Below are 16,684 nucleotides of genomic sequence, written 5' to 3'. Positions count from 1 at the left end.
TATATACAATGGAATATTACTCAGCCATAAAAAGAAACAAAATTGAGTTATTTATAGTGAGGTGGAGGGGCAAAGAGTCTGTCATACAGAGTGAAGTAAGTCAGAAAGAGAAAAACAAATACCGTATGCTAACACATATATATGGAATCTAAAAAAAAAAAAAAGGTTCTGAAGAACCTAGGGTCAGGACAGGAATAAAGACGCAGACGTAGAGAATGGACTTGAGGACACAGGGAGGGGGAAGGGTAAGCTGGGATGAAGTGAGAGAGTGGCATTGACATACATACACTACCAAATGTAAAACAGACAGCTAGTGGGAAGCAGCCGCATAGCACAGGGAGATCAGCTCAGTGCTTTGTGACCACCTAGAGGGGTGGGATAAGGAGGGTGGGAGGGAGATGCAAGAGGGAGGGGATATGGGGATATATGCATACATATAGCTGATTCACTTTGTTATACAGCAGAAACTAACACAACACTGTAAAGCAATTATACTCCAATAAAGATGTTAAAAATAAATAAATACATAAATAAATAAAGTAAAAAAAAGATTAAAGCTTTTAGATACTGGTAATAGGGAGCCACAATTAAACAAAACAAAAATTTTAATGAGTGTTACCTCTGAGACTTTGGAACTTATTTAGGTAAATCACAATTATTCATATTTAAATATAAAGAAGAGGAAGAAATATGTATCACTTATCTAAACAAAGTCACCATGAATCCCAATAAAGCCAAAATAATTTCTGATCTTAATTATTATTTTAAAAACTAATACAATAAATGCAATCAACATCATGTATCCTGAATGGATAAATGACATTAGTAAGATCCAAATAAAGTCTGGAATTTAGTTAATAATAACAGATGATTGCATGGCTTAGATCAATGTACAAATCCTGAGGGAAGAGTAAGTCTAATGCAAATGAGTTTTTCTCCAATTTAATATTTATTAAGGCCAGAAATGGAAGGTTTTCATTTATAATTGAGTATAGTACTGCCATCTTAAAACACACACACACACACACACACACACACACACCTTTAAATATTTATAACTATTCATTTTTGACAAAAAGTTGATTTAAGTACTAAAACTTGGTACTTAATTAACCTTATCCAAAGGAGAAAGTAAATAAAATACTGACCTGTCAAGGGGTACTACCTTGGTAAGGCTTTAGCTCTACCAGGAACTATTAATCACAGCACCTTAAGACCTCTGGCCTTAGGGTGTGTGGGCAGCTAGAGAGACTATAACTTAAATACAGCCATTCAGAAATTAATGTGAACTAAGAAAAGAGAGCCTTGTCCTTCTCTGGTGATAAAGATGGGAAGCTATCAGTGGCTCTGTTTTCTAGTCTGGTAGAAAAGGCCAATCTGAAAGAATGAGGCAATGCAAGAGAGTCTATGAATCTGAGCTAGACCTGAGTTTAGTTATACCCTAGCCTTTCGTGTGGTTTGTGTTTGAGTGCCACATCAGTCCCCTTTCCTTCCTAAGCTTACTTGCAGAAAAGAGAGTCCTGATAAATACACCACTGAAAGTCCTAGTAGTGCTTGTCTTTGAATGTATATAAGTGATTTATTTTTCTTCTTTCTAGTGGTTTCTGTATTATACGCATCTAATATATTGCATTTGTATTTATGTTAATTTGCCTTTTTTTTTAATGTGAGAAAAAGACAGGACCAGTTAGCTGAACTTGTCAAACACAGGATTAATCTTGAGTTATTATTTTTGTAATACAAACTAATAATGTCATCAACAGTTTTCATTTGCTAAAAAGTTACCTCAAATTTCACACGTAATTTCTTCTTTATTATGCAAGGTACCCTAAAATCTTTAAATTCCGAAAAGGTTTTAACCAAAATATTATTTCCAACATATATATCCTAATTTGATCACAATGTAGGAAGAAAGGTTATGATTTAACATTTTCATGCTTGTAGCTTCAACTCAGGTTAATTTCCTATCAAGGGAAAATAATCTTACAACTTACCAGATAAATATTTTCTCTTTAATTCAGGGACACCATTACACTAAACATTGACTTGAGGTATTTAAATTAAGTGTAATTTTACTCTAGGGATACTCCTTTCAGATCAATTTGCTTAAATAAATAAATCATAGGTTGCTCTGGTCAATCTGACAATCTCTTCATTTACTTAGATCTGCTCTAAAGATTTGTCTTAAATAAACAGTAAAGTTTATTATTTTAATAAATAAAGGTACTATTTTCAGGAGCTTCCCAAAACCAAACTTTCTTTATATAGGAATAAAATGAAAAGCTTTAAAAAAGAAAACACCTTTCTTCATTTCTGCAGTGGATTCAATATAATTAGGTTTATAAACCTTCAAGTAAAAGCAACTAAAAAATGAATCAATCTTACCTCATCTGAGAGATTGTCAACTCTATACAAATTGGGATGAGTTGTGAGCATAAGGTAAACCAAAGGCTGATTTTTCACTTGACACATAGCAAAAATGCGTTCATCTAGACATGCATTTGTCCCAGTCTGAAATGATTTCTATAACAAAATAATACACCCCATTAAAAAAAAGAAAAGGTATTTAACAAATACATATACATTTTGCAAATATCAGTTGTTAAAAGAATATCTTCAGACAGAATTAACAAATTTACCATTAATTATTCTTTCAAAAATGTATCTTGGGACTTCACTGGTGGCACAGTGGTTAAGAATCCACCTGCCAATGCAGGGGACGCGGGTTCAATCCCTAGTCCAGGAAGATCCCACATGCCGCAGAGCAACTAAGCCCACAGCTACTGAGCCTGCACTCTACAGCCCGCAAGCCACGACTACTGAAGCCCATGCACCTAGAGCCTGTGCTCCACAACGAGAAGCCACCGCATGAGAAGCACGTGCGCCGCAATGAAGAGTAGCCCCTGCTCACCACAACTAGAGAAAGCCCACTTGCAGAAATGAAGACTCAACGCAGCCAAAAAAAAAAAAAAATATATATATACATATATATATACACATATATACATATACCTTAATAAGTCACACACATCTATTAAATCGTGGCTATATCCTCACCTGAAAGTCTTGACAAATTAATTATCTGACCATGGCAAAGTCATTTAATCTCTCCAGCATTTGTTTCCTAATCAATGAAATCGATCTAAACACTCTATCTACCGTATAGCAACAGTGATGTAAAAAACTAAATAACATTGCAAGGAGGGTAAAGTTATATTGCAGATGACAAAATAAAAACATGTATGAAATATGAAGGAACAAAGATCTAAGTTTCTGTAAAAGCTGGGTGATGATTAATGGTGGTTAACTATCCTTGTTTCTCCCACAGTTAGAGAAATTAAATAATGTAACAGAGCTCACAAATCAATCAGGAAAATTAATAATTTGAAGACGACTGCTTAGCAGCATACAGATAATAATTGTGAGTTTCAACTGGAATATTAGCTCCATGAAGAATAATGAAGTTCTGAGGTAAGGTTTTAGCCACTTCTATTGATGGAAAGGAATAGAAAGAGGCAGAGAGATAACAGCAATGAAAGTATGCCTTAAAACAAATGCACTGGGACTTCCCTGGTGGTCCAGTGGCTAAGACTCTGTGCTCCTTATGCAGGGGGCCTGGGTTCAATCCCTGGTCAGGGAACTAGATCCTGCACAACTAAAGATCCCGCATGCCACAGTGAAGATCTTGCATGCCGCAATGAATACCCAGTGCAGCCAAATAAATAAATAATTATTTTTTAAAAAACAAATAAAAACCCAAATGCACTGGTTATAAATAAGCAAGAAGAGAAAAGGTTCTTAAAGAAAGAGTACTATGGGAAATGAAAGAAGTTCCATTTATTCATTCAAAAAATATCTACTGACTGCCTACTATGTACTAAGAACTGTTCTAGATGCAGGAACAAAGTGGTAGACAAACAAGTTAAAAATCCTTGTCCTTGTGGACAAAAATCCTAGTAAGGGAGAAGTAAATAATAAACAAGCAAAATATGTGGTATTTCAGTGTTAAGTGCTATGGAGAAAAATAAAGGAAGAAAGAGAGATGAAGAATGTCAGGGTGGGATGGGATGAGAGTGCTGCATATTAAATGGGGAGATGACGGAAGGCAGGCCTCAGTGAAGGACAGCATTTAATGAAAGACCTGAAGAGGGAAGAGCTCAGATTCTTAATGTTAAAATTTAAGTATTTATGTAACCTCTGTGTATTTACATTATTTTCAGAAGTGGAAATACATAATTTGAGTTAAAGAAACTAGAAGTAGATTCAAAAACTATTTCTATCAATGTGTAACAGGTTGCCCTTCTTGCCTGGAAGAGACAACATACACCTGACAAGCCAATGCTGGAGTTCAGAAAGTATACAAATTGACAAGAGCAGTCCTTAATTCATCCTGGAATCTGGGATGGTTCCCCAGGTAATCTGTTAACATGAACTTTTTAATAAAATTTTATAAGGGAAAGTTATACCAAGTCTACAAGTTTAGACATTTTTTATTAACTGTAGTTAATTTACAATGTGTTAGTTTCAAGTGTGCAGCAAAGTGATTCAGTTTCCTCTTTTTCAGATTCTTTTCCAAGTATAGGTTACTTTTTTAATATATATATTTATTTTATTTATTTATTTTTGGCTGCATTGGGTCTTCATTGCTGTGCACAGGCTTTCTCTAGTTGCGGCGAGTGGGGGCTACTCTTCGTTGTGGTGCACGGGCTTCTCATTGCGGTGGCTTCTCTTGTTGTGGAGAACGGGCTCTAGAGCACAGGCTCAGTAGTTGTGGCCCACAGGCTTAGTTGCTCCGCGGCATGTGGGATCTTCCTGAACCAGGGCTGGAACCCATGTCCCCTGCATTGGCAGGCAGATTCTTAACCACTGTGCCACCAGGGAAGCCCAGTATAGGTTATTATAAGATATTAAGTATAGTTCCTTGTGCTATACAGTAGGTTCTTGTTAATTTACCTATCTTATATACAGTAGTGTGTATGTTAATCCCAAACTCCTAATTTATCTCCCCCCCAAATCCCCGCTATCCCCTTTGGTAACCACGTTTGTTTTCTAAGGACATTATATTTTGGTCATTAGAAAAATAAGCCTCCTCCACCAGGCTAGAATTTCCCTTTTTTCTTTTTTCAGGAGCCAGAGGTATGGGCAAAAGGTAGGCAGGGGAGACAAGTAAATAATAATATAAAAAATAAATAATAAACATTTTTTAAATGTCCTCTATAAATAAATATATGCACAAAGAGCTACCGGGTCACAGAAGGAAAGGCAACTGCCAGAGAAACAACATTTGAGCTCAAAGACAAGGATAGGAAAGCATAATGCACATCATGGAAATAGGTACACATGTATGAGAAGGCATTTCTAAGATTAAGAAATGAAATGTGGGACTCCCCTGGTGGCGCAGTGGTTAAAGAATCCGCCGGCCAATGCAGGGGACACAGGTTCGAGCCCTGGTCCAGGAAGATCCCACATGCTGCAGAGCAACTAAGCCTATGTGCCACAACTACTGAGCCCATGCGCCACAACTACTGAGCCCGTGCTCAACAAGAGAAGCCACTGCAATGAGAAGCCCGTGCACCGCAATGAAGAGTAGCCCCCGCTAGCTGCAACCAGAGAAAGCCCGTGCGCAGCAACGAAGACCCAACGCAGCCTAAATAAATAAATAGTAATTGCATTACAAAAAAAATGAAATGATATATGGCTGAAATATTGTAGGGAGCAGGAAAGCATCATAAGAAGAGTCTCATGTGTGGCTTGTTGCTCTAGCAGTAAAATATACAGTTCCTGTTTTGAAAAACTGGAAAACTGATCATTTGCATCTTTGATAACATCAGTGAATACTTCATCAGTGAGCATCTCTTACAAAGAAGGCACATACTTTAAATCAGTATTTTGTAAATTTTTTTGGTTACAAATCCTTTAAGATACAATAGGAGTTAAGGTCCCTGTCCTCAGAAAACTTAACTGATGTAAAGTTATATATACAATGTTTAGTGGTTCACAGGACAAAAACTTTGGCTGTTGACATTTTCACTGTGTTAGTTTCTGATTCTGATTCTTTTACCTGTTTAAGGAGAGCCAACACAAACAGTGGGAAAAGCCGCAAAGAAAAAGGAACCATAAGTCCATGCTGCTGGTTACTTAGGACTGAAGAACGATAAGCTGAAAGAGAGTCTATGACAGCATTCACTAGGGCGTCCCGAGCATCACTCAGACTGGCAGTCACAGACCTGTCAACAGCTAACAGAGGTTGAGGTAGGGACAAAAGAGAAAAAAGATAGAAGTTTAGCTACCCCACTGTTAAGGAAAGAAAAGTTTTTTTAAAATTATACAAATTCTCTCTCAAGTTATTACATACACAAGGAACCAAACACAGCAGTTAAAAGCACATACTTTGGAAAATCAAACCAACCTGTGTTGAAATGTTGTTCCGCTATTTCCTAGCAGTATGAATATTTGGCAAGTAATTTAACTTTCATGAGCCTCAGTATCCTTACTTGTAAAATGGGAAAACTGTATTTCGCCAAATCTAAGATGTTATTAATTGTAACCCACCATTTTACTTTATGTATCATTGACAAAGAAAAAACTCTGCAATTAAACACACATGCTTTCTTAACACAGAGAATTTTTTTTTTTTTTTTTTTTGCCGTACACGGGCCTCTCACTGTCGTGGCCTCTCCCGTTGCAGAGCACAGGCTCCGGACGCGCAGGCTCAGCGGCCATGGCTCACGCGCCCAGCCACTCTGCGGCATGTGGGATCCTCCCAGACCAGGGCATGAACCCGTGTCCCCTATATCAGCAGGTGGACTCTCAACCACTGTGCCACCAGGGAAGCCCCACAGAGAATTTTTATTTCATATTTTTTGAAAGAACTCTTAGCTATTTAGATGATCTTCATCATCTGTCATGCCACTGTTTTATGCTTTTCTTTATACTCAAAAAATTTCTTCAATACTGAGAACACTCTAATTGTTTTGAAGACTTCTCAAACTACAACTAAACTCAATTCATGTGTTATCAAAAATACACTCGGGCTTCCCTGGTGGCGCAGTGGTTGGGAGTCCGCCTGCCAATGCAGGGGACACGGGTTTGTACCCCGGTCCAGGAAGATCCCACATGCCACGGAGCGGCTGGGCCCGTGAGCCGTGGCCGCTGAGCCTGTGCATCCGGAGCCTGTGCTCCGCAACGGGAGAGGCCACAACAGTGAGAGGCCCGTGTACCGCAAAAAAAAAAAAAAAAAATACACTCAATGAAGTGATGTTATTAACTGCTATGACCAAATTTGTACATAAGTAAGAAAGAATGAAGACTACTGTTACCTGATCAACAGTAACTCTAAGACTTTATCAACTGAAGACATCCTGATTTTAAAGATTTTGACAAAATGTGAAAAAAGTACATACTGGGATCAACCAAACTTAATAACAGAGCTAATATTTGTTGTGAAGATTTTTTTTAATCCACAAATACTGCCTGATATATAGTTGTTGCTGAAAATAATAATAATCACACTGTTACCAAAACATACCAGTTCAACAAAATATAAAGGCAATGACCCTCAAATTTCTTAGGTCACAATTTTTAACTTTTGACAACACATGAGTCTAAAGTGAGGTTAGATTCTTTACCCTGTTCCATTAAAGAAAAATTTTCCCAATAGGAAATTCAAGAAAATAGGTAATTATTCCTATTATAGGCAGATTTGAGTTTGAAGCAAATGGACCCACTGGTAGTCATCCCTGAAGGAGAAAGGGAGCAAGAAACAAAATGATGTTAAGCTCTATGTATTTGAAAAAAGGATCCAAAAAAAAAAAATCCAAGAAAGCAACTCTGAGATGGAAGACATTAAGGGAAACATGGTTATTTAAGTCCGTAGCAGGCAGATTGTGAGGCAGAAAACAGTTTAGTGGTTGCCTAAGGCCAGTGAGGGAAGAAGAAGGGAGTGAGCAGTAAGTGTTAATGAACATGAGGTTCTTCTGGGGGTGACGGAAATGTTTTAAAACCGGATTGAGATGATGGCCACACAAATCTGTATATATACTCAAAACAATGGAATTGTATACTTAAATGGGTTAAGTGATTGTTATATCACTTATATCTCAATAAACTGAAACTACATTTCAATAAAACTGTTTAAATTAAAAAAAAAAAAAGATCAGGTTATCTGCAGCAGATCCATTTACTTAGCAGGCATACACCGGATCCAAAATATTGAAATCATAAAGCTAATTATTTAAAGGAAAACAAAACTATGTGGACATTTCAAATGTTACTACTTGCAATATATCTGCAATAGGTGACAACAATTCTTACCCATATTGGCCAATAACCCTGAAATTGCTTGAACATCAGCTCCAAGAAAGACTTCATTTAGAGTTGAAACTACTGGCAAACACAAAGTATGAACACGAATTCTTCTTTCACCTTTGGACAAAACACACAAATGATAGTGAGGGACAGCACTATAAAAAATAGTTTGTATTAAAGTTACTCGGAAAAATCAGTTATTTTCAATTTGGAACCAAACAGGGTTATATATAGTAAGCAGGGATAGTATCAAAACTTTAATTCGTGAAAACTCTAAAGCATTATTTCTTTTATCTTTTTTACTACAAAATTATTTTTCTTCAAGGTATTACTGAAAAGACCACAGGGATCATATCCAAATGATGGTAACATGCTAGCTTCTTAAAAATTTCTTTTCTGAATTTTTTGGTTACTTTATCCTTTTCCGTAAACACAATTTTGGGAAGATATACATACTGTAAGACAACACTACTCCAAGATGTGTTCTAGAGTTTGTTTTGATATTTAAAGTCCAGAGGAATTTTATGTTTCTTTTTAATCACAGGAAAAAAGTTTAAAAGAAATAGACTAAAGCCGCTCAGCACAGCTAAATTATAAACAAACAGACAAACAAATAAAGCTTTCATTAAAAAAAAAATGAAAGAAATCAACTAATAGTCACAATACTTCCTCTTTGGTAATTACCCACAACAACAAAAATCAATAAATACAAGAAACAAAAATGAAAATCTTTTGAGAGCCATAAAATATCAAATATCATGTCAATCTTTAAAACATTTCTAATGAGCAAGACCTTGAACAACAAAGAAAAAGAACAAGTAAAAAAACTAGAGAGGATACCCACACTACAACCTGCAGGGACACATGAAGACTAACGAAATTGTATCTAGGAGGAGCTCATACAAATTACTTTTAAAGAGAAGAAGTGATATCTACAAAAAAGGGTAACATTGTTTAGTGCTTCTAGTCTAGATAAAAACATTGATAACTAAAGGGAATAAGATACAATGTTTAGCCTATCATATTGGCAACAACAACTATTACATACATAGATACAGACACACACAGATACATGCTCACAAAATCAGAGGCTGAAATGAAAAGGGCACTGGATGGGACTACAAATTGGTAAAATATTTCTGAAAAGCAATCTGACAATACCAAGATTTTTCTAAACAGTTGATCTCTATACTTTTTATTTCCAATCCTAGAAATCCATCTTAGGGAAATTTTCAGAAATGACAAAGATTTGTGGACATGGATAGATATTATAATCACATTTTCCATAAAAACAAAACATTAGAAATAAACTAAACTTCAAATAGTAAATATATAAAAAGATATCCAATGTTAGTTATTAGGGAAACATGAAATAAAACTAAAAGTGGTATCACTATACTTTATTAAAATGGCAAAAAGATAAACAAAACAAACCAAAAACCTCAAACCAAACACAACAAACAAAAACTAAACACTGATAACAGCAAATGCTGGTGAGGATGCAGAGCAGCTGAAACTCTCATACACTGCTGGTGAGAATGCAAAATGGTACAGCCACTTAGGAAACAGTTTGGCAACTTCCTAAAAAGTTAAACATAAGCTCACCATACAACCTAGCCATCTGTCGAAAACACTGAAAAAGTATTAACCGAAGTGAAATCACAATTTATGCTCACACAAAAATCCAATGCAAATGTTTACAGGGGATATATTTGAAACTGCCAAAAACTGGAAACAACCCAAATGTACCTCAACTGGAAAGTGTATAAACAAACTGGGTACAATGGAATACTACTTAGAAATAAAAAATAACTACTGCTGGATGAAACAATATGGATAATCTCAAATGCACTATGCTAAGTGAAAGAGCCAGATACAAAAGGCTACCTACTGTATGATTCTATTCACAAGACAGTCTTACAAAGGCAAAACTACAGAGTCAGAAAACAGATCAATGGTTGCTAGGGGCTGGGGATGGGAGAGAAATGACTACAAAAACACAAGGAGATTTGAGGGGTAATGGAACAGACTGTGATACCTAAATTGTGGTGGTGGTCACACACACATTTGTCAAAACTTGTGGAACTATACATTAAAATGGTAGATTTTACCACAGGTCAATTATATATTACTTTTTCCTTTTAAATGTTAAGAAAAATCAATGAGCAGAAAAAGGATTGGGATGTTCTTCTGTCAAATAAAAAATGATACCTAGAGACAGAAATCCATCTTACTTTTACATTTATAGTATGCAGTATTACAATCATAGTACAAAAACTGGACTTCTCTCATACTAAAGGCTTTCATTAAAATATCTGTATTATACACTTTTTATAGATTTTGGTGGGGCTGTGAAGGTCAGTAGACATAGCACAAAAACACTTCCAAAACCTTTTTTAAGGAGACAAAACAGAATAGGGTGAGAGCTGTGAATCTTTAAAATAATAAAAATAAATTTAACCAGCCTTCACATCATCTTTAGGACAAAACACATTATAAATTAATTAGTACTAAACAAATTATACCCTTAAAAAGTGTTTATCTTCCATTTGAGCTCCTTCAAAACTTAACTCAAACGTCACCCTCTGTGAGACCTTTCCTGACAACCCTATCTTAAAAAACCATCCCCTCAGCACTTCTTAAACCCTTCACATGCTCTCTGTTTCTCGTTAACTGATATTACTATGTAACATACTACTATTTTACTTACGTATCCTCTTTATTGTTGTATTACCAGAACATATTTCAGACACTAAGTAGACTCTCAAGGAGTTTATCACAAGCCATAGACTACATGGCCAAATCAAAAATCTTACCTTTGTTATATCATTGTGCTTATAGTTAACAATATGGTATTTTAGACTTTAATTTTGTTAAGAGGATAGATCTCATGTTATGTGTTTTTGCCACAGTAAAACAAACAAAAAAACTTACCTTTGCTGGATGTATACAAGAGTGCTGACTGAAAGGAAACCAACTGAGTGTCATTAAGACTCTCTTCCACTGACATTTGTACTGCATACCCAGCATCTGGGTTTACATTAGGTAAAGACAGTAAGTCTGTGGACCGAACAAAGAAGTTCCCATGGAAAGTATGAATGGAAAGACCTAGAAAAGAAAAATATATCAAAATGATTTATATGCACCTACATATATTTACATTTTATCCTTGTCACTTATCAGAATAGCACAGAGTAAATTAAAAAGTTTAAATGTGATATTGTGGTTTATAAGAAATATATACTTGGTCTTCACCAGTTTCTGGCACAGAGCTCCTAAAACCCTTAGAATTCCCTAAGTGTTGAGAGTCATAAAGGTATATTTTGCTATGTTAACAAAGTGGCTTTTGGAAAGCACTTAGGTAACCTAAGGATGGGGGCTGGTTGTCAGAGGATTCAACCATATGATAAGAGGGTTAAATCTTCCAGTTCAACCCCCCACCACTACCTCCAGGGAGGGGAGAGGCGCTAGAGGTTGAATCAATTACCAAATGTCAGTGATTTATCAGTCATGACTATGTAATAAAGCCTCCATAAAACCCCAAAAGGATGAGGTCCTTTAGAGAGCTCTGGGATTGTGAATACGCAGAGATTTGGGGAGAGTGAAGCTCTCAAAGAGAGCAAGAAAGCTCCAGAAGCTCCATGCCCTTTCCCTTTCCCTATATCTTGCTCTATGCATCTTTTCTATTTTGCTGTTCTTGAGTTATTTAAAATAAACCAGTAATCTAGTAATTAAAATGTTTCTCTGAGTTCTATAAGCCACTCTAGCCAATAATTTCAACCAGAGGAGGGATTTGTTGGAACATCCAATCTATAGCCAGTTGGTCAGAAGCACAGGTAACAAACTGGACTTGCAATTGGCTTCTGAAATGGGGTGGTGGGGGGGGGAAGGATGAGAGACGGTCTTGTGAGACTGAGCCCGTAACCTGTGGGATCTGATGTTAGCTCTACAGAGACGATGTCAGAACTGAGTTAACTGCTTGGTAGTGTGGAGAAAAACAACCCACACATTGTAACTGGAAGCAGAATCATATTAAAGAATACACAGTAGTTAGTGAGAGTGGGGAAGGAATAAAAGATATCTTCTTAAATGAATTCAAATTTTCAAAAACCTTTTTTTGGTAATAATTTGGCAATATCTACCAAAATTCTAAATAGGTACTTACTTCCACTCCAGTAATTCCATAACTAAGAATTTATCCTAGAATATCCTCATAAAATATCCTCGTAACAGTGTTTCTACTAACAAATCTCACAACTGGTACTTGCTCACACTGACAACTCAAAAAAAAAAAAATTTATTCTATAGATACAATTAAGTGCCAAATTTATATGTGCAAAAAAAAATTAATCATGACAAAAAAAATCGAAATATCTTCAATGACAACCAGTAGGAAAATAACTAAATTGTGATTTTTACATTCTACTGAATACTGGGTAGAAGTTAAAAAGCATGAGACAGATCTACATAAACTAATATTATTAGATCTTCAAGACTTGCTGGGCTTCCCTGGTGGCACAGTGGTTGAGAGTCCGCCTGCCAATGTAGGGGACACGGGTTCGTGCCCTCGTCCGGGAAGATCCCACATGCCGCGGAGTGGCTAGGCCCGTGAGCCATGGCCACTGAGCCTGCGCGTCCGAAGCCTGTGCTCCGCAACAGGAGAGGCCACAACAGTGAGAGGCCCAAGACTTGCTGAAAACATGTACAATGTTATTTATGCTACTACACTGTACTATATATTTTCCATGGAGAGGTACATATGTATGTAAATGTATAGAAAAACTTAGCATTACCACAATGTGGTTATAGTGACTACATAAGGATGGAGTGAAAGTGAAATAACACACACACAAGCTTATACAAGAGGACTTTAGCTTTATCCATAATGTTTTCATTTTTTACAAATAACAGGTATATATTCTGCTTGTGAAATAAAAACCAACTTTACAACAGCAATCAGGAAAGAAAGGAGGATGTAGTTCTGTACATACGAAAACAAAGTATATACAGAAAAAGAAGCCAGATGTGATCCTCGCTGCTTTTCTTTTCTTTTTTTTTGCAGTACGCGGGCCTCTCACTGTTGGGGCCTCTCCCGTTGCGGAGCACAGGCTCCGGACGCACAGGCTCAGCGGCCATGGCTCACGGGCCCAGCCGCTCTGCGGCATGTGCGATCCTCCTAGACTGGGGCACGAACCCGTGTCCCCTGCATCAGCAGGCGGACTCTCAACCACTGCGCCACCAGGGAAGCCCCCTCGCTGCTTTTATTTGAAGGCGAAAATATATTCCCATGCTTATATATGCACGGGAAAACTTTTTCAAGGGCATATGAGAAACTCTGAGGTAGACTATACTGGCTTAAGTTTAATTTCTCATTTTATATCTTTTTGTACTGTACCTTTTTTTTTGTAGCTTTACCAAGAGCATATTATTTCATGTAATATGAATTTAATGTAATTTATCATTAAAAGAGAGAGAAACCTAAACAAATTAACCACAAAGATTTAGTAAATTAAGCACTCTAGAAAGAGGGCATAGGTTGGTTTCTATGTCCAGGCTCTTTATGCAAAGTTTGGTACATATAAAATAGCTTCTGTCCTGCCAAGTAGAAAAAGTCTTAAAAGCACTTTTAGGATGTACATTCCCCTTAATTTAGAGCCAATATCTGCAGAAATAATCATTTCTGAGGTCCATCAATTTTGAATGAATGGGATACAACAAATGGGCCCTTTAAAACATAAATACTAAAAAACTATTAGAATTAAGAAGCAAGTTCAACAAGGTTGCTGGATACAAGATCAGTATACAAAGAATTAATTATATTTATAGGAGAAATAAATTTTAAAAATAATTATATTTAAAATATAATGGAAAAAATATTTAGGAATAAATTTAACAAAAGAAATGCAAAACTTACATTCTGAAAACTGCAAAATATTGTTGAAAAAATTAAAGAAGAGACATACCATGTTTTTGGATGGGAAGACTTATTATTGTTAAGATGCCAATATTCCCCAAATTAACCTATTATATACAATTCCTATCCAATACCAGCTGGCTTCTTTGCAGAAATTGACAAGATGAAACTAAAATTCATACGGAAATGCAAGGGACCCAGAATATCATAACCATCTTGGTAAGGAAGAGAAAAGTTGGGAGGACTCATACTTCCTAATTTCAAACTTATTACAAAGTCACAACAGTCAAGAAAGTTTGGTACTGGCATAAGAAGACATAGATTAAAAGAATAAAATTCAGAATCCAGAAACAAACCCTCACATTTATGATCAACTAATTTTCAACAAGGGGCCATGGACACCAAGACATTTCAACAGGAAGAGAAGTCCTTTTTTTTTTTTTTTTTTTTTTTTTGCGGTATGCGGGCCTCTCACCGCTGCGGCCTCTCCCGTTGCAGAGCACAGGCTCCGGACGCACAGGCTCAGCGGCCATGGCTCACGGGCCCAGCCGCTCCGCGGCACGTGGGATCTTCCCAGACCGGGACACGAACCTGTGTCCCCTGCATCAGCAGGCGGACTCTCAACCACTGCGCCACCAGGGAAGCCCGAGAGAATAGTCTTTTTAACAAAAGGTGCTGGGACAAATGTATATCCAGATGCAAAAGAATGAAGTCAAACACCTACCTCATCAAATACAAAAATTAACTAAAAATAAATCAAAGACTTAAATATAAGAATTATAACTATAAAAGTCTTAGAAGACAACATACATATAAATATTCATGACCTTGGATTAAGCAGTGGTTTAATGCTACATTAAGATACCAAAAACACAAACAGAAAAAGTTGATAAATGGGACATCACCAAAATTAAAAACAATTGTGCCTCAAAGGGTACCATTAAGAAAGTGAAAAAGGCAACCCACAAAATGGAGAAAGTATTTTGCAAATCATATATTTGATAGAGGCCTTGTATCTAAAAACATATAAAGAACACTTAAAACTCAATAATAAAAAGACAAACATACCAAGTTTTTAAATGGAAAAAGGATCTGCATAGACATTTCTCCAAAGAAGATAAATAACCAATAAGCACAAGAAAAGATGTTCAACCTCATTCATGAACAGGGAAATACAAATCAAAACCTCAACAAGATACCACGTCACACCCACTAAGATGGCTAAAAAAAAAAAAACAGGACAATAACAAGTTTTGAAAAGGATGTGAAGAAATCAGTACTTTCACTGTTAGTGGGAATGTAAAATGGTGCAACTTCTAGAAAACAGTCCGGCTGTTCCTCAAAAAGTTAAACATAGTTACCTTATGACTCAAGTATATACCTTAGGTATAGACCCGAGAGAAATGAAAACAGGTCCAAAACCCTCTACACAAATGTTCATAGCAAGGGACATCCCTGGTGGTCCAGTGGTTAGGGCTCTGTGCTTCCACTGCAGGGGGCGTGGGTTCGACCCCTGCTTGGGGAACTAAGATCCCACGTGCTACACAGCGTGGTCAAAATTTAAAAAAAAAAAAAAAAAAGTTCATAGCAGTACTATTCATAATACCCAAAAAGTGGAAACAACCCGAATATTCATCAACTGATGAAAGGATAAACAAAATGAGGTATCTGTACAATGGAATACTATGAGAAATAAAAACAAATGAAATATTTTTAAGGGGGGGTAGTGAAATACTGATATATGCTATAACATGGATGAACCTTGAAAACATTAAAGTGTAAGAAGCCAGTTACAGAGGACCTCATATTGTATGACTCCATTAATATGAAATACCCAGAACAGGTGAGTCCAGAGACAGAAAGTAGACTGGCAGTCGACTAGGTGGGGGAATGAAAAGTGACTCCTAATCAGTACAGGGTAGCTTTTGGGAATGATGAAAGTGTTCTAAAATTGATCGTGGTAATATCATGGTGAATATATTTAAAACCACTGAATTGTACATTTCAAATGGGTAAATTGTAAGATATGTAAATTTTATCTCAATAAAGCTTCTATTAAAAAAAAGGAAACAGAATGCTATTGTGGAAACTGATCTGTTATGGGTGACACCAATATCTGTGTGCTGTTTGGAGATGTGGCAACCTCTTAAGTGCTTATATGATACTTCATTTGACATGTCATTTGATCAACAGATTTTAACATCTATCTAGTGGACAGGTTTGTGGATCCTTATCTTTTGATACGTATTTTTTGCTACATATTTCACATAATCTTTCCACTGTAAAAAATTATTGCTTCATACCCTTTTACAGAGCAGTAATATTTTAAAATCTGAATAAAAGAGTAGAAACAGGTTGATAATGTGGAGAAATGAAATATCAAGAATTATAACTTCCCACTTTCATAAGAAAATAGTTGTCACATTTAGCAACCACAAAACATTTATCCTGAAAAACATATTG

The 16,684-nt window shown here is 36.3% G+C and overlaps 1 protein-coding gene across 8 annotated transcripts in view; it reads right to left on the bottom strand.

The window, feature by feature from the left end:
- Positions 1 to 16,684, bottom strand: part of SEC24A (SEC24 homolog A, COPII component) — a 63,211-nt gene that overhangs the window by 5,287 nt on the left and 41,240 nt on the right. For 7 of the 8 annotated variants that reach the window (XM_022588828.3, XM_089908439.1, XM_089908437.1 and 4 more), the window contains 4 exons: positions 11,242 to 11,415; positions 8,314 to 8,424; positions 6,062 to 6,237; positions 2,386 to 2,523 (listed from right to left, as the gene is read on the bottom strand). In XM_022588828.3, coding sequence (XP_022444536.1) covers positions 2,386 to 2,523; positions 6,062 to 6,237; positions 8,314 to 8,424; positions 11,242 to 11,415 — 599 coding nt within the window. Of the gene's footprint in view, positions 1 to 2,385; positions 2,524 to 6,061; positions 6,238 to 8,313; positions 8,425 to 11,241; positions 11,416 to 16,684 lie in introns of those variants that run through there. The other variant, XM_089908440.1, reaches the window with a different exon arrangement.

The sequence above is a fragment of the Delphinapterus leucas genome, chromosome 3, assembly GCF_059928025.1.
Source record: "Delphinapterus leucas isolate spDelLeu-1000000601 "Yukka" chromosome 3, BTC_Dleu_Yukka2, whole genome shotgun sequence".
Classification (NCBI taxonomy): Eukaryota; Metazoa; Chordata; class Mammalia; order Artiodactyla; family Monodontidae; genus Delphinapterus; species Delphinapterus leucas.
The sequence above is the reverse complement of the archived record's forward strand: the minus strand, read 5'-3'. Positions and strand labels throughout refer to the sequence as shown.